The sequence below is a fragment of the Populus euphratica genome, unplaced genomic scaffold, assembly GCF_000495115.2.
Source record: "Populus euphratica unplaced genomic scaffold, PopEup_1.0 scaffold18.1, whole genome shotgun sequence".
Lineage (NCBI taxonomy): Eukaryota > Viridiplantae > Streptophyta > Magnoliopsida > Malpighiales > Salicaceae > Populus > Populus euphratica.
The window spans coordinates 1,537,854-1,560,021 of NW_011499881.1; the positions used below are offsets into that span (position 1 = coordinate 1,537,854).

At 32.3% G+C, this 22,168-nt stretch overlaps 1 protein-coding gene across 1 annotated transcript; it reads left to right on the plus strand.

The window, feature by feature from the left end:
• Positions 1-15,298: 15,298 nt before the first annotated feature.
• Positions 15,299-18,779, plus strand: LOC105129481 (uncharacterized). Its single transcript, XM_011031564.1, has 7 exons — positions 15,299-15,421; positions 16,452-17,022; positions 17,283-17,365; positions 17,487-17,580; positions 17,720-17,791; positions 17,939-18,049; positions 18,283-18,779. Exons 2-7 carry the CDS (start codon positions 16,456-16,458, stop codon positions 18,574-18,576), a joined length of 1,221 nt encoding a protein of 406 aa, XP_011029866.1. The 5' UTR covers positions 15,299-15,421; positions 16,452-16,455; the 3' UTR covers positions 18,577-18,779.
• The last annotated feature ends 3,389 nt before the right edge of the window (positions 18,780-22,168 follow it).

Below are 22,168 nucleotides of genomic sequence, written 5' to 3' on the forward strand. Positions count from 1 at the left end.
TTTATTTTTTTCTTATAACGTAGTTAAACTCTTCTTCTTCTTTTTTGTTGATAAGTTCATAGATGTATTATGCACATTTCATTAGGAGGGGGAAGAGAGGAAGTGATTGATACCAGTCGGTGGGAGGACATTGTCCACGAATATAAAAATTTGCCTTTTCTGCACTCAGTTTAATTCTCTTCCGGATCGCATAAATACGTAGTTAAACATTGTCGATTGCTTTTGATAAATACATTGTTATCTCTTCATAAGGAGATTTAGTATGTGCATCTCTATTGAAAGCAGCTATAGAACTTGAGATTGAGAAGAACGCAAGAGGTGTAATGAAGCAAGTATGTGATGAACTCGACAGGGATATCGCTGACGATAAAGCCCAATGATAATATTATAAATACGTGCTTGTAGAGCATATATCCAACAGCATGGAATAGTCATCGTTATAGTTTGTAAATATCCATGTTGAATATCTGTAACCCCCCCAACAAAAGAGGTGGTCGGCTATTCCTACGCAATAGTAACAACCACTATGTATGTATAAAATGAAATGCCTTCTTATGTATTTAAAAACTCAGAGACTTGGAGAAGTTTTGCACCAAACCATCCCAGTATTTATTAAAGAGCAAGAATATTTCAACACCATGACATTTGTTAACACTTTCAGTTTATTTAGGGCATTAAACCCTAGCTATCGGCATATATATCCCGGTTGCAGTCCTACTACTGTGGACTAATTAGAGGCTTTGGATTGTTCAGTAACTGAGCTGGGAAAGGCAGGAGGTGGTTGACGATGGGCACGGCCAACAAAGTTCATTTCATTCGACTTGCTGGAGCCACTTCTTCCTGGGATGTTCGTGTCAGGGGAACCCTTAGATGGCGGCACTGGGCCTTTTTGAAGGGACTCAATATGTAGAAAATGTTTTTTCAACAATTGCTCTGCATGCAATGGCCTCATGGCTGCACCACATTGTAGTGTGCTTAAAGTGAACAGAATGGTGAACAATGTGAAAGAAATTGCGACACGATTCTTTCCGTTGAAGGCCATTTTTTTCTTCTTCTTCTTTTTTGTTGAAATGAACTTCAGGACTCTGTTGCAGATAATGCGTATGAAAGTTAAAAAAAGGGGGCTGGAAGAGAATGGGTTGGAGAAGGGGATTGATTTTCATTTATATAGACATCCGACATGCCCATGCCTTACGTACGAGGCAGTATTTTTGCTTGCTCAATCACCTGTTAATTGGTCAATTGACTTGTCCGGAAAATGAATGGATTCTTACAAATGACTTGGCACGGGTTGAAGTTTGAAATATAACTTGGTACGGAGACTGGAATAACATGTTGTATGCATGTCCAATTCATATGAGATTATGAATGAACAAAACAAGTTATTGACAATTTTCGTAGGCTATGAAAGGAATAAAAAAAAGAGTAAACAATCAACCATTTTCAATTCTTTGAATTATATTAGGATTAGACTTTGATTTAGAAAATTGGCAATAGAAAAACCGACTAGCAGTGTTCTTTGAGGGAATGCTGATCGATGACTGAATATTTTCAGAGAGCTAGGAAGATAGTTCACAAAGAGTCCAACAAATGATAAATATCATTTAACTTTCAAACAGGAATGTTCCTGGAGAGTGACTCAATAATCCCACAGGAATTCCAGCTCCTAATTAAAAGAAAAGGAATTATATTCACATGTTTTTCCATATTAGAATTATAACAATGGAAATTATTTCATACATATTAGGACTTCCTAATTAACACATTTCATCTGCAAATTCTGTGATTTACTAGTTGAGAGAGTTTAGTAGACTATCGAGAAGGTGGTGGCCTCTATTGGAGTAAGCACTCCTAAAAAGACCTTGAATTGAACAAAGAAAAAGCTAGTCCTCCAAGTAGTATTTATTGTGTCCAAAAGTCCAAAAGATTACTTGTGCTGAGGAGCAAAATGTGCTGCTTGAATCAATGCGTCCAAAGACTGGAAAAACCTGTTCATGTAGTATCCGGTGCATGCTGGCTGTGCGAAACGGTAATTGACTTCGATATCTCGAACAAGTGTTGCCAGATGGTCAAGACACGCATACGTGTCCAGGACACTATCTTCTAGGCAACTCGGAGGCAGCATCCTTAAGCTTGTATGAGGTTCCTATGTAAATAAAAGGTTATTTTTTATTCAACGGTAAGAATCGAAAGCTAAGTGTAAAAGAATGGTTTTAAATTTTATTAGAGGTTTAATCGGTGAAAATTAAGTTTGGGAGTCTAATTTGAACTTCATTAAAAAGATTTGAATCTTAGAAAATCAAATTTAATTTTTACCAGGTCAATTGGTTCAAATCAAGAACAAAATCCTAAGAAAATTAAAATTTTGAGATCAATTAAGGGTTCAATTGAAGAAATTCACAGTCAATGTTTTTTTGTAAAAGGCAATGAACTATAGGGACAAAATTGGATGAAATCAAGGGTGAGTTTGACGAAAATTGAAAGTTTAATGGTTAATTGAGAGTCAATTTGCGTAAATCCCAAACCAAGGACCAAAACAAAAAAGGCGTTAACATCCGAGGCTGAAATTGAAGTTCACTAGGGGCAAAATTGAACAAAATTAAAATTTTAAAGCCAATTAGGGGTGTAATTAAGAGAAATCATAAATTGAAGGACTAAAATGAACTTTACCAAAATGATATCAAACAATTAAACAATACAATTTACCTCAGATAAGGCGTATTAGGGGTGTAAATATTTTTTTTTAAGTAATCAATTCATATGCCCGATCTCTAAGACCAATTAATGTTCCTAGCGATTAAAACATTATGTGGTGACTCTCATTTTCTCTTTCCATTAATAAAAGACAAGAATTTCTTGTCTCTTTATTTCTCGATTCGAGAGGATATTCGCCACAACACAGCACACGTGCGACACGTCTTGACATATTTAAACATATGTCACATTTTAAAATTAAAATTTTAATTAAATTTAATCACATTAAGATTGTCCATAGTGTTACTTTTTGCTATAAAATAACTAGAGTAGAATAATAATTATTGATGTGATAACTGAGTCGGACACCACCACTAAACTCACTTTTTCTATCTAGGGTTTATTTTTTCCTTGTAATGTAGTTAAACATTGTGTCATAACCCAATTCTAGGTTATTCCTCAAAAAAATAATAATAATGGTTGGCAACGTGGAGAAAATAGATTGGAGAATTAAACTGCAATTTAGAGGAAATTCAAGGCTTAATTGTACCTCATTGTGCCCAAAAATGAAAAAAAAATACAAATTCAAGTTCAAATTAAAGGATTATTGGACAAATTTGCATAAAAATCAAGTCCATGGACATAATTAAATTTTTAATAGGCCAATTTGATTTAATCATGGGCCAAATTAAATTTTAATTATGTTTAAGAATTAATTTGGATCTAATTAAAGGATTTAATTAAGTGTAAGGACTTAATGATACTTTAAAATGAGTCAAATTAATTTTATTTGAGGCTTAATTGGTAAAAAATTAAGTTTAGAGTCTAATTTGGACTTAATTGAGAAGATTGAAATTTTAAGAGATCAAATTTAATTTTTACCATCTTAATTGATTGAAATTAGGCGCTAAATTATAAGAAAATTAAAGTTTTTGAGTCAATTAGGGGTCAAATTAAAGAAATTCAAAACTAAAAACCAATCTGCAAAATCCGCCATAATTTAGGGACTTAATTGGTAAAAATCAAGGGCCAAATTGAAGGAATTAAAAGTTTAATAGTCAATTAGGGGTTTAATTGACAAAATCCCATGCCAAGGGCCATATTGTAAAAGGCGTGTAACTTTAGGGTTTCAATTGAAGTTATTCAGGGGCTTAATTGCATTAAATCAAGTATTTAGAGTTAATTAGGGGTTTAATTGAAATCAATTGAAAGCTGGATGACTAAATTGGAAATGTCAAAAATCCCTAATTAATCCACAACGACGTCGTTTTGAAGAGAAAAAAAACAGACGACGCGTTGTTCGGCATTGTTCACTGTCTACCTCGTTTTTGCCCGGAAATGCTGTCCGGGTGGCTACTTTTCAAATGCATTTAATGCTTCATTGCTCCATCAAATCTAACAAAAACTGCACGAGAATGATCTCGTGTAGTTTCTTTATAATGCCGATTGAACAGTTCAGTCTCAATGACGACAAGACGGCGCTGGTGTCAACCTAAAGTAGCCAACTCAGATAGCCTTTTTTGTAGATTGAACAACTCATGAGGCACACTTTGAGCCAACGGTTGGAATGTTTCCCGACCGAATCAAGAGCTGAGTTTTTTTTCCTTGGGTAGATGAGATTACTCTCTTCCACCAGCTATAAATAGAGGCAATGTTGATGGCCTAAGGGAGGGGAAAATCTGGTCCAAAGTCAGCTAAAAATCAGCCCTTCTGCCCCATTTCTACAATTTTTCTTTCCCTTTCTCTCTCCACTATTCTAGCCACCAACCGGAGCCACCAACAGCTCCGCCACAGGAGACCACCTACCGACCATCGAGAGCCACCACAAGGTCCTCCCTCCCTCCTCTGCAGATTTCCTTTTTCTGCTTCTTCTTTCTTCCTCCATCACAAGCAGCCAACACCGCCCCCGTTTGCTCCACCAAAACCTCCGCCAACTTCACGTCAGGCCAGTGACAGTAACTCCTTCTCCTCCACAAGGTTGCCTTCTTACTCCCGTCTGCAGCTTCTGCAACGGTTACACACAGAACGTGAACAGTAAGTGTTCACGTTTCTGCGAATAATTAAAATAGAATTTGGGCCAGGCCAATTTTGGCCCAGCCCAATTAGCTAGTTTGACCCGGCCCAAAAAAAAATATGTTGGGCCTAGTGGCCCAATCTTTTGGGTCGAGTTCGGCCCAACCACTATTTCCTGGGCTTATTGCCTGGCCAAGTTATCTGGGCTGGGCCGGCCCATATTTTAATAATATTTAATTAATATATATAATATTATATTATATATTTCTTTTTTAAAAAAACAAAAAAATTACAAAAATCCTTTTAAAAAATTTGTGATTTTCTTAAATATTTTTCTACTAATTTTGCATAATATCAGGTTGTATATTTATACTGTGAAATACAAATCTAGTATTAAAATACCTGGTTTTCTCAAAAATATTTCAAAAAAATTCAAACAAATCTCAAAAAAAAAAATTAATCAATTTTCATTTTTAAAAATTATTTTCATGCATACAGTCAAATCCTAAAAATTTTCCAAGCGTATTTTCATTAAAAAAATTGTATATTTCTCATGTTTTGAAAACCCAAAAATGGATATCATAACCAGTTTATGATCACCCATTAGGGTTTGGCCAAAATATCAAAAAACAAAAATCAATTTTCTTTAGGATCCAGATGTAGATTTTAATATTTGTAGGTGTAAAATTATACAATAAAGTACACTTTTGAGTATTAAAGATACAAAGTGTAAATAAATATGATGCTAAAATTTAAAACGATTAGGATTTAACTCGATAAAGTAGAGACCCTCTCATGAAAAGAGATCTGTCTTGAGCCTTAGATAAAACTAGTATATAGAAACTCAACCTAAAAAAACAATCAAACAATAATGTAGCTTACCTTAGATAGAATGCACTGGGGGTGATACATCTTCCCCTTACACAACCAGTCCCTTACTCAGACTCTCGCAGACCATAGATTTCTAGTGACCATAATACTAGGTGACGACTTTCAAAAATTAATCGTAATTTTTCCAACACACAACACCCCACAATAGAAGACACGACGTCACCCCCGTGACACATTGCAAGATAGAATTGATGCTAATGATGTTCTTCATAACAATTTTAATTACTTTTTATACATACATATTTATCTCATCATAAAGGAGATTCACTGAGTGCATCTCTCATGAAAACATGTAAAGAACTGGCTCCAAGTATGGAACATACATTAACAAGGAAAAGGCACATGAGTTCCCAAATAAACACACAATTTTAGAAGATGAAAATGAAAATGTGTCCCCTTTGGAACTGGCCAATACCAGTCGTGCATGTAGAGCACATAACGAACAACATGAAATAGTCATCGTTATAGTTTCATTTGAAATTAAATTTAATGTAAATATCCATGTTGAATATCTGTAACCCCCCCAAAAAAAGGGGTGGTGGGCTATTCCTACGCAATAGTAACAACCACTATGTATGTATAAAATGAAATGCCTTCTTATGTATTTAAAAACTCAGGGACCTGGAGACATTTTGCACCAAACCATCCCAGTATTTATTAAAGAGCAAGAATATTTCAACACCATGACATTTGTTAACACTTTCAGTTTATTTAGGGCATTAAACCCTAGCTATCGGCATATATATCCCGGTTGCAGTCCTACTACTGTGGACTAATTAGAGGCTTTGGATTGTTCAGTAACTGAGCTGGGCAAGGCAGGAGGTGGTTGACGATGGGCACGGCCAACAAAGTTCATTTCATTCGACTTGCTGGAGCCACTTCTTCCTGGGATGTTCGTGTCAGGGGAACCCTTAGATGGCGGCACTGGGCCTTTTTGAAGGGACTCAATATGTAGAAAATGTTTTTTCAACAATTGCTCTGCATGCAATGGCCTCATGGCTGCACCACATTGTAGTGTGCTTAAAGTGAACAGAATGGTGAACAATGTGAAAGAAATTGCGACACGATTCTTTCCGTTGAAGGCCATTTTTTTCTTCTTCTTTTTTGTTGAAATGAACTTCAGGACTCTGTTGCAGATAATGCGTATGAAAGTTAAAAAAAGGGGGCTGGAAGAGAATGGGTTGGAGAAGGGGATTGATGTTCATATATATAGTAGACATCCAACATGTCCATGCCTTACGTACGAGACAGGATTTTTGCTTGCTTAATCACCTGTTAATTGGTCAATTGACTTGTGAGGAAAATGCTTGGATTCTTACAAATGACTAGGCACCGGTTGACGTTTGAAATATAACATGGTCTAATATCCAAATCACACGGAGCCATGAATAACATGCTATATGTACAATTCATGTGATGTTAAAAATCCATGAAGCAATTTCTTGACGGTTCTGTCTATTAGAAAGAAAGTAAACAATTAACCATTTCCAATACTTTGAATTATATTATGATTAGACTATGATATAGAATTGGTAATCGATCGAGAAACCAACTTGCTGAGTACTTCAAGAGAATGTTGATGGATGGATTTTTTTAATGTATTTTTAAATAAAAAATATTAATTAATGTATTTTTAAATAAAAAATGTTTTAAAAATATTAAAATGAGATTTTATATAAAAACTCATGAATAAGAAAATAACTACAAATATTGATATATAACAATGATTCTTTCTTAGTTACTAGGCTAATTATTAAGTTTTTGAACTCACCATAAAAACCATAAATTATATAAAAATATATAGAGATTAAAGTTTTTAAGAAAAATGGATATGCAAATAGCAGTCAATTCATCAAATTATAAGAATTACATAGAGATATAAGAGATTTCTCAAAAATATATCAAACAAAATAAAAGGACCTATGACCAGGTTTTTTTCTCTTCAGCATAAGCAATCTCACTCACCCGTCTTCATCTGCAAACTTTTGGATACGATGAATGCTAATTCTAGGGCTGCTTTTTCTTTTTTCTTGTTTTCTTTTTTTTTTTCAATTCAAGGTCTTTTAACGACTACAATCTGGTCACTTTCTCGATAGTCTGTCTACAAATATGCAAGGTTATTCATTTAAAAAATCAAATAATTTCCTAAAATAAATATATGGTCTGAATGCATTAATTTTCATATATATATATATATATATATATATATGATTGTAATAGAGACATGCCCATGAAGGCATTTCCCACTCTTATTTTATTTACTTTTTTTATGAGCTGGAATACTTGTGGAATTATTGAAATACTTTTCAGGAGCATGCTTGTTGAAGGTTAAATTATATTTGTCAATTGTTGGACTCTTTAAAAACTATTTTCCTAGCCCTATATATATATATATATATATATATATATATATATTCATTGATCATCATTCAGTCAAAGGACTCAGCGAGTTGGTTTTCCAATTACCAATTCTAAATCAAGGCCTAATCTATAATCCGAAGAATTGGATATGGTTATCTGTTTACTTTTTTTTTTACCCTCACATGAATTGAAAATACAGCTTGTTATTCAAGGTTCCGTGTGATTTCAGTTTTGAGACCATATTATATTTCAAACTTCAACCCATGTCAAGTCATTTGTAAGAATCGAAGCATTTTTCACACAAGTCAATTGGCCAAACACCAGTTGATCGAGCAAGCAAAATTACTACTTCGTAGAAAATGTTAGAAAGGAAAGTACGTTTTATAATGCAGACAGAGGATGTGATTCTAGGAAGAGAGGTTTTTTTTTTATCACAGTTATAATCATCTAATAAGAAATATTATAGGCACACTAGTGATCTCTTGATATCATACTTGAACCGCAATTAATATATCTTACATAAACTATTACATGTATAGGAATTATCACATTCAAAACATACATGCATTGTTTAATTGTTTGATATAAATTAAGATATTGTTATGTTTTTTAATTGTTGATTTGCCTAAAATTTAAGAAAAAAAATTTGAATAAAAAAAATCTTATCTTATCAGGATAAAAATCTAATTGTTATAATGTCAATATAAAAATAAAAAAAAAACAATCTTTTTTGTTTAATATCAAAAATACTTCTTATATATAAGTTTATAATCCCGAATACTAACAGAAAATAAAATAATTTGTTTGGTATTTGAGATATGGGTCAAGTTCTCATGACTTTAATAAACTTGTTATTAAATCCTAAAATGCATACAAATACATATTAATTCTTGTATTTTTATGTGGAAATACGATATGATATTTTTATATTTTTGAGAAACTTGGTCATATATATGTAAACAAAATATTTTTTGTTAATTAGTTTTTTTTTAAATAAAAAATTTGAGATTTTAAAATTTAAAATTTATTTGCAACATTTCAAAGAAAACCGGGTATTTTAATACTAAATTTATATTTTAGAGTAAAAATACAAATCAATATTAAACAAAATTGATAAAAAAAAATGTTCACGAGAAAGTCACAATTTTTTTAAAAGGATTTAATTTTGGATTTTTTTATTTAATACATAATACTATATATTATATTATGTTGTTATTATTATATAATTAAATATATTAGGTTGGGCCCAGCCCAAATTTATGGGCTGAACCCATGTTGATTGGGCCGATGCCAGCCCAACAGATCTTTTGGAGTCATAATCTTTTAATGCAGCATGTAGCATGCTTCAACCCTACTCCCGTCAATGTTCAAGTTAATTTTACAACTGCTATTTGCATGTCACTATTCATATATTGAGTCCCAATGAGATCCTGTTGTGGGAAAACCCTCTCATGGCTTCATAGATGAGCACGTAGATCTTATATAGGCATAAAAGATCCTTCTGGTGACGTTTACGCATAATGCCAATCAAACAAGCTAATACGTGCATACATTTGGTTTTGCATGATCATAAACCTGCAGGTTTATCCTTGTACTTTGCTTTGCAACTCTTGTTAAATAGCCTCTTAGCTTTTCAAATAGATTACTCCTTGTACTCTGCTCTATATTTCCGGACTTGACAGGGGGACATTTTGAATATTATCCCATGCCCATGTTTCATCTCTGAAATATGTGATGCAAACCATCTATCTAAATCAACGAAATTGGATATTCCAGCATTCATATGACATAGGAAAGGAAGCAAAGTAATATAGCTTCTATTCGAAATTCCATGAAATTTGAACTAATTCCACAGGCGTTGAGAGGACAATGCCTTAATTGGGACTTGCTCAAAGACATGGTCGAAAATGCTTCGACTGCATATAGAAAGTGTGTCAACCTCCATTACATTTCATGGCGCCCAGGCGCTGCAATATGATCTGTTATCTCCCAGACGAAATTTACTCCCATGTTTTCTTTTCAAGTAAACAAACTTAAGCAGTAGTTTACATTCAAAATAAGCATTTCAAATATTAAATTATGTTCTTATTTCGTGGACGCCATAAAATTTCACTAATAAATTCAGAGGCCGGTTTTCATTCTTTTCCACGATGGACAAATAGCTTAGGTTCTTAGAATAGTTTTAAGAAGGCCTGCTGATTATAATTCTCTGGTCTCTATATGAAACCTCCTATCTTGACTGAAACCAGTGGAGTGATTTCCCTGGTATTTGGTTAGCTAAGCTAAGAGAAAAGGGAAGAAAATACTAGATAAATGGAGAGAACGTAGGGAGAGGGAGGAGGAGGAGGAGAATCCACAGCTGGATTAATTCTTGTTCTCATTTATTTTGTCTATGTCCACTCTGTGACAACGGATAGCATATATAGGCAGCAGCAGAGTAACTGAATGCTGGCTCGGCATTCTTCTCGGTGCAGGTAGCTGCACATTTTATTGAAACGGTGCGTATAAGTAAAGGAAAAGGGATAGGCTGATACGGTGCGTTCCACTTGGCAACGGTCATTTTTTCATGCTGGCAATCCTCCTTAACCAAATTCACCTGCAACACTGGTCTATCTCGTTTCTGCAAATTTTATACGAATTTTCTTTCATGCTCTGCGTTTAGCAATTTAATGCATATGGACTCGGTAAAAAGAAGAAGAAAGACGGGAGAAAATTTTATTTGCAGATCGATCATGGCACGTACAATCTAGGAAGCGTGGGAACCACTTGATGATCAAATCATTCACTTGGAATTCAAGATTAGTGGCATGATGGAGAGGTATATATGTATGTGGGGTCCAATACGTGATTATTATTCTTCTAAAATTTAGAAGAGTATATGTGCCTTAAAACGCCACCCTTCCTTTTACTCCACTCACGGTCTCTCCGAACCCAAAGAAAAGCACAGCCTCACAGCTCACGGGCTCCTCCCTGTCCTTTCCCATGATTGCCTCATGATCTTTGTTTCCTATGATCGCCTTTACGCGTCTCACCGACTTCGAGCCTGCAGAAGAGTTCGTTCGGAGTTCGGACCCCATTAATTTGGCTCTATAACTTGGTTGTTTTAGAATTACATGGCATGCTAAAAAAGTACTAGGAAATTAATATTATTTGAATTGTTTAGAATAACGGTTTAATACAACTGTTATTAAAAATAATAGTTATTTTAAAAATTATATGTTTCTCAATTTAATTAATATATAAAAAATCAACTTAAAATTTTATAAAAAATCAATACTCAAAGAATAAGATTTAAAACTTAAAGGGCAAGAAATAATAAATCACGGGAAATATATTAGAGTTCTGTTTTCAACGCTTGATATCGTTAGAAAATTTTTAATGAAATAATTTTGATTATACTTTAAAAGAATATCAAACATGATTATAATTTATTAAAATTTTTATTTGATATTAATTTAGGGTTAATTATAATAAAATTTGCTTCTTACTATAGAGCATTTAAACTTTTAAAAAATACCTTATTCTATTTAATATAAAAATAATCACATATTTTTGTAATTGTGATCAATTCAGTCCGTAGAAACCACAAGGTTAATTTTCTTATGATCCCTCTCACGAAGCTAAAAAGCTCGATCATGGAAAAATTACATGGCAGCCACTTGTCCTCCACGGGTGGGTGATGTTTGCCACCAACATGGTTTTGAGCTTTCAGTAGTCAAGAATAAACTAGTGCCAGGACAGCGATGGTGAAGGCCTAGCTACCAGCTAAAGGTCTTAGGTTGATATGGAAGCAACAACGCTAATCAGTCACCTGTCTGTCTTTCTTGCTTGCTAAGGACACTGAATGATGTTTAACAAAATGGGTACAGGAATGGTTTGTTTTAGTATTTTAATTGTATTTAAAAAAAAATATTATTATTTTTTTAAATTATTTTTATATATATTTTTAAATCATTTTAACATGATAATGTTAAAAATAATTTTAAAAAATTAAAAAAAAATTAATATATTTCTAAAAAAAAATTAAAAACAACTTCAAGCATTTCTAAATTAAACTTAAATTAAATTAAAGAAGTGTGTATTAAATTAAATAGAGGGTGTCGGGGCTTTATCAAAAGGGTTAAGCAGGAATGATCAAGGACGGGGCCATTGCAATTATCTGGATGGAACGTCTTCTCTTCTATATATTGCTTTTTGGTTAAGATAAGAACATCTTCTTGAAAATATTACAGTGCCAAAGCCAAACATCCCCAATGATTTTGCCAATTTCCGTTAAAAAAACATTATCTTTAGGACGTTTAGAAAAATATGAAATTTTCTATTTGCATGAACAGATTTATGATGCGATTTCCAAGGGGGCTCCTTGTTTCCCGTCTCACTATTTCAAGCGAAACCAACACCTGTGCACCTGCGTTGTTTCTCTCAAACTCTCTTCATTATTGTCAGTAGTAGTTTTAAAATATTAAACACCAAGAAAAGTAAATGGATTCATCTTTTTTTCTTTTTTTAATAGTAATATCATTAAGATTTAGCCAATGCCATTAAAGAAATAACATGAATTCATCTAAAGCTAAGCGGATTGTATGATCAATCGTCCATTCTTAAAGCAGATTCTACGTGAGCAGGCTATTTTTGAAGCGTGTATTATGCTTACAAAGCTGCTTTCAGTAAAGTGATGCTCTGTTGTTTTTAAAATAATTGAACATGGGACTCATGGTTTGTACTTGGTGATGGAGAGGATAGAAGAGATTCTCATCTAAACAAAAGGGTTATTCTTTGTGAAAACCCTAGGTTGTTGTTTAAAAGAGAGAAAAGACAAAGCCATCTGCCAACGGGGTCAGCAATTCCCATCTGGACTTTGCCTCTGCAACGAAGATGTTAACCTAGTTTATATATATTTATGGTTCGGTTGGTATTCTTCTACACGATTCGTTCTAAAAATCAAATAACAGGTGATAAGCTTCTCCATAGATTTCTAGGAGTGATGGGGCCCTGCTGCCTTCCATGGAGTGGTTAAATTAAGCGCCCTTCGTCGTCTCCTCCTTGTTCACAGAAAAAGAAATGCTAGGAGCGTCAGCATTGAATGAAGATCGATCCAATCCTTGTAAGGTGATTAATTCTCTTTGTTGACCAACTCCAATGAGAAATAAAAGATGAAGACGTGTGTATGAGATTGAGGATGGTAGGTGTGATAGACATATTCCATGCAATAGCTAGATAATCCATTGAGATCAGAGCAACTAGTTAGCCATTATTTCTTGAACGAGAATATTTGTACGTCACCTGTTTAGCGTTCTTGCTAACAAAAGGGACCTGGCACCGTCCTATACAATAGCTGAATATATAATCAATTTCGATGCAGATAATTATCTGTTTTCAATCTAATATCCAGATAAATTTAATTTCCGCATGCCAGAAATGATAATATATATGTAGATAGACATGAACAATTGATCTCTTGTGAAAATAACTTAAAACATATATACTTGGGTGTGGAGGATCGATCGAGAAATAAAATCATTAATGCATTAATTAAAATATCACAGAAAAGAACCGAAAAAGAACCAAAAGCAAGCATCATTTTCCAAAGAGAAAATCATATTTTAAGGCTATAGACAGGCTTCATTCACCTAGCCTTGCACATTGTAGACAATAACCAGCTCAGGAGTGTTAAAAATAAGAAACTTCTGATAGAATGTATGATTATAACCAATCAATTAAAATGTATATATAGTAATAAAACCAAATAATTATGAAATAAATTGCAATATTCAATTATTCAAAATATTTAATTTCATTAATTGATGTGGCAATTGATTTTTTCTATAATTGATGATTGTATTGATTGGATTAGAATCCAAAATGTACTACCTTGATTTGTTTTTCTAACATGCCTCCTCAAACTTTTAGAGATTTTAAACAAAAATATTTATAAATTTAATATCTATATTTAAAAGATAATAATTAGATATTGATGATCATTAAAAAAAAAAACCTCAATAGACCAAGGGTATTCAAGCAAATAATAACTACAAAAAAAAAATTATATGGGACAATATTTAACTCTTTGTAAATAAAAATAATTCAAGTCAAATTTTACTCGAGTTTATAACATGAAAAATCTAGGGGTTAATACTTCATAAACAAAGAAATGCCATAAAAAACATAATAGGAAAATAAAAAAAAAGGTTTTTAAATTGTGATTCTCCTGACTATATATATAAACACTATAGTAAATTATAGGATTGGAGTTTAAATCACTTGATTAATAGTTTTCTTATTGGAAAAAATAAAGGTGGTTAATAAAAGAAATTTCCAATAAGAGATCTATCTAATAATAGAAAGAAAATGACAAAAATAAGAAGGGTTAACAAAAGAAAGTAAATAAATATTAGGGCCCCGTTTGTTTGCAAGAAAGTTGTTTCCTTTTAGAAAGTGAATTTCGGAGAAAATAAATTCCTGAAAAGTAAAGTATTTTCCGATGTTTGACAGTGTTATGGAAAATGAACTGGAAAACACTTTCCAGTGTTTGGTTATGTTATGGAAAATGAACTGGAAACTAATTTATTAATATTTTATTTTTCTCAAGTTTATTAAAATAATAAGGAATAAATCTTACAAATTAAAAAGTTGAATAATAATGAAATTGAAAAAAAAATTCATAAATTATCTCAAATAAAATAAATAATAATCAAAATAATAAAGATCAAATCTAAAAAAAAAATAAAAAAATTAAAATAATAATAATTAATATTTTATAAAAGAATTTCATAGAAGAAACTAATGGTCAATCGGTAGCAAAGAAAACTGTTTGCTAATAAGGCAAAAAAAAATATTAAGAAAACTTAATATAGAAAGATCGATTGCTTTAATACTATATTAAAAATGAGAGACTTTATTAATAAAATACACAGATATAATTAACCATTTAATATATATATATATATTTTAATTTTTAATAATTTAAAATCATTAATTTTGTCTTTTTGATGTGGCGCTTGATTTCCTCTATAATTAAATGTTGAGACGTTCTTCAAATAGTAAAAATAGAAGTTACTGTGTGGATAGTGTCATTTGACTCATTCCAAAAAAAAAATTACCTCAGCGGTTTAAAAAGTTGTAAATTGGCAAAAGTTTTGGAGTAAATCCCTGAAATAGAAAAACTAAAAGTAGAGATATTGAAATATAAAAAGGTAAAAGATAGAAATCCTAAAATTGCAGTTCACTCAAATTTCAAAATTCAAACTGGGAAAAGCAAGTAACGGCGTCTAATGACAGAGCGAACAACGACCAGAGGCACTTAAAGACAAAAAAAGACTATAAAAGAAACCAGTAACAGAAACACAGAAAACACAGCTCCATAAGGCAAACAGAACGCGAAGGACAAAAGCCAAAAAAAAAAAAAAAACACAAACCTTGGTAAGTTTTCAATATTGTTCCTCGACAGATCGGGGTAAAAAATGTGAGTTCTTTACGAAATTTGACACCCTCTGATTCAATTTCTCACTCTGGATCTGTTTCTCATCCTACATTGCATGCATGGAATGTAATGTGGGTTTGAATTCATCAATGCATTTTGCTTTTACGAACCTTTCGGTGTCGTTTTGCTAGCTTCTTATCTTCTCTTCGACTTAGCAATGGTTTTCTTCTCGGATACCTACTGGAAAATCTAGTTTTCTTTATAAGTTTGGAAAATAAATCTGGTTCTATGTATGTTTGATTGCTGAGAAAATGCAGCACAGGAAACTGACAGAAAATTGAAGCTTTATTTTTCCAAGTACAGCGGAGTTCTTCCTAGAGAGTGGAAATTATTGCGTTTCTTTGAGATTTATGGGATGCTTATTGTTTAACAAGAGTCTCCTTCTTTTCTTTTCCCAAATAGGTTGTATGAGTGCTGTTTTTTCCGCTGTGTATCATTTTCCAGTATGAGATGATTTGTTGTTAAACTCTTCTTGAAAAACGAATAAAGCTATTTCCTTTTTGAATGAAATAATTTGCTCAGATGAAATAATACAGATTGGATTTATTTTTATTTTTTGGTTCTCCCTTTTGCTTGAATGGAAAATGGGACTTTTTTCTATTTCTGGTTTCTATGTTTTGTTGGGTCTGTCTACTTGGGTTTATTGTCATAATTACGAATTGGGCATACCTATTTTGTTAACTTCCTATTCTATGGTGCTCATTAATTTATGTGCCTCTGTTACTCTTGTTGTCAAGGAATTTGATTCTGTGTGTTTGCTGCTTCTTTTTCTTAAATAATTTGCATAAATTTGCATGCTTGTTAAAGCTACCATGGATTAAGGCAGGTAAAGGGATGGCTAGAGAGATGAAATTGTTTAGCTTCAGATGGTTGGTGGTCTTTTAACACTGGCGTTGTAAGAATTTCTAAAATAAAGGGGGGAAACTGAGGGGGATGGAGTAAAGGTTCTCCTGTGACACGGATATGCAACAGGGTATGATTATTAATGTGATTCTTGTATGTCTTGATCCAGTGAAATGGGTATAGAAGTTACTGACATCTGCATGGACAAGGAGCCAGACTGTGTCATCGTATATTCAAATGGTGTCTCCCATGATCAAACTCACGAGACTGTTCCTCATGATCATGGTGTTCTGGAGTCCTACGAACCTATCAATGGGGTTCCTGAGCTCCATAGTTCAGAGGAGAGTACTGAAGCAAAGGAATATGAGGTGAAGGAATGTACCACTGAAGTCTCAGTTGAGGTTACTGAACTTTCCCATGCTGATAAAAGCAAGGAAGGGCAGCATGTTGTATGCTCGAATTTTGAGGATGGCTTAAAAGTGAAAAAGGTTAAAGCAGTAAACAGAAAATCAAAGGATATTGGCCAACAAAAATCATCTATAAAGCGTGTATCAAAACCTGCTTCTGCTGCCATTGCTCAAACAAAACACACCGTTCCTCAGCCATTTGCCCTAGCAACTGAAAAGCGTGCTTCATCAGGAATTCGTCCTTCTGGGCCTGAACCTGATATCACCAATGGTGTGAACAAATCATTCAAGGCAAACAATGTATTACGTCCAAACCCTACGAAGCAGAACCAGGTATGGTGGCTGACCGTAAAATTGTTAGTAATTATTAATTTAGCCTTCTAAGGAAGCTCATGTAGCAGAATCAACTGCTTACTGCATAGCTTTCAAAGTAGATATGTTTTTATTCTCAAAAAAATAAAAAAAGAAGAAGATATTTTTCAGAATGCGGTGGTGAACTGCAGATATATTAGAAAATCATGTCTTAATATAATTAAGGGATTGGAAAACTATACTCCTAGTTGATACTGGAATTCTTGTTTGCTTAACTGCAGCCACTTTCAATGTCAAGGAAGCCATTGCAACCAAATAATAAGAAGCATCCAGATGAGGAAGATAATTGTTCTGTCACTTCCTCGTATCCTCTTTCTAGCAGATTAAGTTTGAACTAGATTCTTTTGTTCATTTCTTAAACTTTTGTCACCTCTGTTGCTCGATTTCTGTTTTTGAAATTGATTTCATTCCTTGACGCTGCATAGTACCGCAGCATCTGCACGGCCTATTATGTCCAAGGCAACTGCCGTAGCAGCCCCTGTATTTAGATGCACTGAACGGGCTGAAAAGCGGAAGGAGGTGCTGCCTCGATCTCTTTGTTTCATTCAGAGTTGAAGTTCTTTTTTGTTGTTTTCTTTTTTTTAATGCAAGTTTTTGGGATCGAAACATACCTGAAGGCCAAGACTCATAACAATTTCATTATGTTTAAATCTTTTAGTTCTATTCAAAGTTAGAGGAAAAATATCAAGCATTGGAGGCCGAGAAAACCCAAAGTGAAGCAAGGACCAAGGTAAAGTACTTAAAGCAGCTTGATAGTAAAGGGTAGTTAGGAGTGACTCAGTCTATATCGCGTGTCAAGTTTAGTGGTTGACATTACATTGTCAAAGCAAATGATACATGTTTCTTGATTTGTCTTTTCAACGTGACAAATTTCAAGGAAGAGAAGGAGGCAGCCATCAAGCAACTAAGGAAGAGTTTGACGTTTAAGGCTAACCCAATGCCAAGTTTCTACCATGAAGGGCCACCTCCAAAGGTTGAACTAAAAAAGGTAGTGCATATAGATTCATCACACACCCCCGCCCCCCCCCCCCCCCCCCCCCCCCGGGCTGTTCTAGTAAAGATTTATCGAACAGGTTTCTGGGATGGTATTTTTTAACTTTAAATCATCAGAGTATGTAGCGGTGACTGATGACAAAAGATCATGTACAGATGCATGTTTCCCAGGATAACAAGTTTATTATGATTTATATCTTGACAAATGTGCCTTCATCTGAATGTCAGCTGCCACCAACACGTGCAAAATCACCGAAGTTGGGCCGAAGGAAGAGCTGCAATAATAGAGTGAATTCATCTCAGCCAGACGAAGTGAAAAGAGATTTCAATGATGAAAAAAACCAAAGTCAGGATAGTTCCAGAGAAGATACCAGCAACCATGTTTCTCAGCATGGTGTCCTGAAAAGCCATGCCATTAGCAAATTTGAAGATGAAACCCAGCAAGCAGAAGAGAAAGATGAGCCGAGTCCACCCGATGAGGTTAATGGGCAGAGTTATGCAGGCATTGACGTTCAGTTTTAATATTGTGGTGAGCTCTTAATTCTTAATTTTTAAGAGACAAAAGGTCCCAATTCTCTTTCTACGACGGCTTGAAGCATGTGAATGTTGTTCCCCTTCAAGTTGCAAAGACCTGTTGCAATGTTTATGTAATTTATGAAGTGTAAATTTTCTCTAACTTATAATATCTATGCAAAGCGTTCCCGTTTTGCACTCTTGTTGAGTAATCTTTTTTTCCTGACGGAGCACCTACTCTGCTTTCTTTCTCTGTTTGAAGCGCATGGTTAGGAAAATATGAAACAAGATGCCGATCTTCCAGTTTTTTATCCTGTTTTACTCGAGCTAGCTGTTTCTTAAATCTTTGTGTATACTCTGATAATGGGGTCGTTGAAAAGGGAACAGTTGACGTTGTAACATTTGGTAGAACAATAGAAAATTTGAAAAACTGTTCTCGGTGGATGCTGATTTTCGAATCAAGAAAATCTAAGAAGATGGGTCAATATGCTCGATGATGCGAATGACTTATTGTTGCATGACCCGCAATTGAGAGAGGGAGAGGGCGTAAAGTTGAGGAAGGAAATGCTGTGCTGTGTTAAATCGGTGCATGCTTAAGGTTGTAGTAAATGAAGAGAAGATACCCGAAGGGCACATGGGTGTTTTTCGGTTAATCAAGCAAGAATTCTAAACACAAGCATGCCCCATTGGTAGTGGGAGAATTAATCAATTTATCCTTGCACTCTCAAGCCAGTCTCATCTAATCCTGAACTTCTAATCCAATCTTGGAAAAAAAATTGCTTAAAATTCAACAGATGGGAAGCCAACAAGTGGGATATAGACGGGCTTCTGGTGTTCCATGCACAGCTTCAAATGGATCGAATTTCGTCAAATTTACTTGAACAGAACAGGAGGACGTGTTGGAGATCTCACTGGAATTTAGGAACACGATGGATAAGATTACAATATCCAAACAAAGCCCATTTCGATGAGGACAATGCCAGAAAACAGTCCTCTGAGTCCAAGTGCCCTGCCTCTATTTAAAGAATAGTCGTGACTCGTGATGTATCTCGCAGTCAAACTAGAGGTGGACATGGGACCTCAGCGTGACGCCATTCTACTTCTCCTTTTATTATTATTTTTATTAGTTTACAAGTTTTAGGATTTACTAGTATTTAAACTGAGTTTTGTCAGAATAATTATTTCTATCAAAAAATTAAATATAAAAGTTTTTTTAATGTTATATTTTATAAAAAAAATTATAATTATAAATAAAAAAATTTATACATATATTTAATTAAATAAATTAAAAATCATTATTAACATGTATATTTTATTCACCGAGCCACGAGTTGAATAATTTTTTTAGTGAAAAAATAAATAGATAAATATTAGTAATATATTTTTAACATCGAGTTAAAAATATAATTATAAATTAAAAGATCAATACTTATACATAATATAAAATAAATATTTTAATAAAAACATATAAAATATCATGTTAATTTTTAATATGGTAGAAAAATAAAATAATATTTCAATTGTTACAATGAAAAATGATTTTCTTATTTTTTGTATAATAATTTTTAAAAAAAATCTAAAGAAAAAAATTACAAAAAAAATGAAGATAAGAGCTAAAAGAAAGATATAAATAAGTTTGCTGTGGAGTGATAAATATTTCAAGTGTAAAGAATAAAAAATAATATTTTTTAAAAAAAATTATAAAGAAAAAAACTAAATATTAAAAAAGAATAAAGATAAAAAAAAATGATGATAAATAAGCTAAATATAACTTGAGAAATATATCAAATATAAAGAGAAAAAAATCTATGCAAATTCTTTTTTAAAAAAATCAAAGAATTATAGATTTCTCATTATTATAGTAACAGTTATTGTAAAAACAATTAAGAAAATTACAATTATGCTATTTCTACTGTGAAAAACGATTTTTTTTTTAGTATATGTATAATAATTAATACCCTAACGCGTAATAACCCTGATGTAGCAGTGTAAAGGATAAATTCTTCCTTTGCTTTCTTTTATTTTTTGTTTCATTTTAAAGTTTTGAATTTTTTATTTTTTTATTTTTTTTAATTTCATGAATAACAATTCCTCCTGTAAAAATACTTGTGTTTATTTATCGGAACTATCAAAAACAATTTAATAGATTCTAATGAAGGATAAGGGAATACATGTTTTTTCTTCAATTCAGAGGATCATATGGGTGCCATGTTTGTGCGTCGTAAGCATGGAATCGATAAATGAACCAAACTCTGTAGTTAAATAATGGCTTCGCATTCCAGGATTTCAAGAAGACTTCGCAGACGTCATGTCTTGGTGAGTGCACTCGGGTTGTCACGCCATGGAATGCGCCTGCAGTCAGGAGGATGCTCTATCATGGCAGTTTCTGCCATTATATTTTGAAATTATTTTAAAAAAATTTAATTATTTTATATTTTATTTTAAATTAATATATTTTTAGATTATTTTGATATGTTAATATCAAAAATAATTTTTTAAAAATAAAAAAATATTATTTTAATATATTTTAAAATAAAAAATACTTTTAAAAACAACTGCTATTACACCACTAAGTACTATAAAAAAAAAACTAAATATAAGCTCGGGCTACATTAAGAGTAAATGTTATTTTTTTATAAAAAATAATATTTAGATACTATAAAAAAAACTCAACAACTAAGGTTATAACCCTAACTAATTAAATAATTTGATTATATTTTAAACACATAATAACAAATAGGCAATGATAGCAAACAAACAAAAATTATATAAATAAGCGATGAGAATAATGTGAGAAACAAATTATTTTTCAAGAGCTAAAAAACAACAACGTAGTTTAATTTTTAATTAACTAAATATAAAATGATAAAATTAAATAAAAAAATAAAAAAAAGAATAAAGTCAACTCAAGTTAATATAATAGACATGCAACTTGGGTTATAAGAGTCGAGTCAAGCTAGGTTAATCCTAGAAAATAAATCGAAGAAAACTACAAAGTTATTTAAAAAAATAATATCAAATGATGAAATCAAAAAATAAAATAAGTCAGAAAAAAAAAAGATGGCAACCTCATTAACTCTTCAAACCCGTGATATATGTCATTAGACTAAAAATACCATACATGAAAAAACAGCGAAGCTCAATCCCTAACAAATCAAATGTTAAAGGATGAAATCGAGAAAAAAAATTTCATAAAAAGATCTAAAATAAAAAATAGCAATTAAAAAAATAAAGATAAAACAATAAAAAATAAATTAGAGGAAAATTAAAGGATAAAAATAAAAATAAAAATAAATTTACCAAAAGTATAAGAAAAGTAAAAATAATGAGAATCAGATAAGAAAAAAATAATATATCATAAATCTAGATTGAATAATAAAAATTTTACAAAAAGATCAAGAAAAAAAATAAGAATTAAAAGAATAAGAATAAAAAATTTTAAAAAAATAATACATGAAAAATTGGGATTAAATGATGAAATTGAAAAAAAAATTACAAAAAGATCAAGAACAAAAATTAAAAATAAAAAAATATAGACTGGAGTTGAAATGTCAATAATAAAAAGAATCAAGCTGTAATTTTTAAAGGAAAAAAAAATAAT

What these genes read in the sequence shown, in the direction of transcription:
- LOC105129481 (XM_011031564.1), top strand. Translation starts at nt 16,456, where the DNA reads ATGGGTATAGAAGTTACTGACATCTGCATGGACAAGGAGCCAGACTGT. An exon ending in ACCCTACGAAGCAGAACCAG is followed by an intron (nt 17,023 to 17,282) that starts GTATGGTGGCTG and finishes GCTTAACTGCAG; the next exon opens with CCACTTTCAATGTCAAGGAA. An exon ending in AAAGTGAAGCAAGGACCAAG is followed by an intron (nt 17,792 to 17,938) that starts GTAAAGTACTTA and finishes ACAAATTTCAAG; the next exon opens with GAAGAGAAGGAGGCAGCCAT.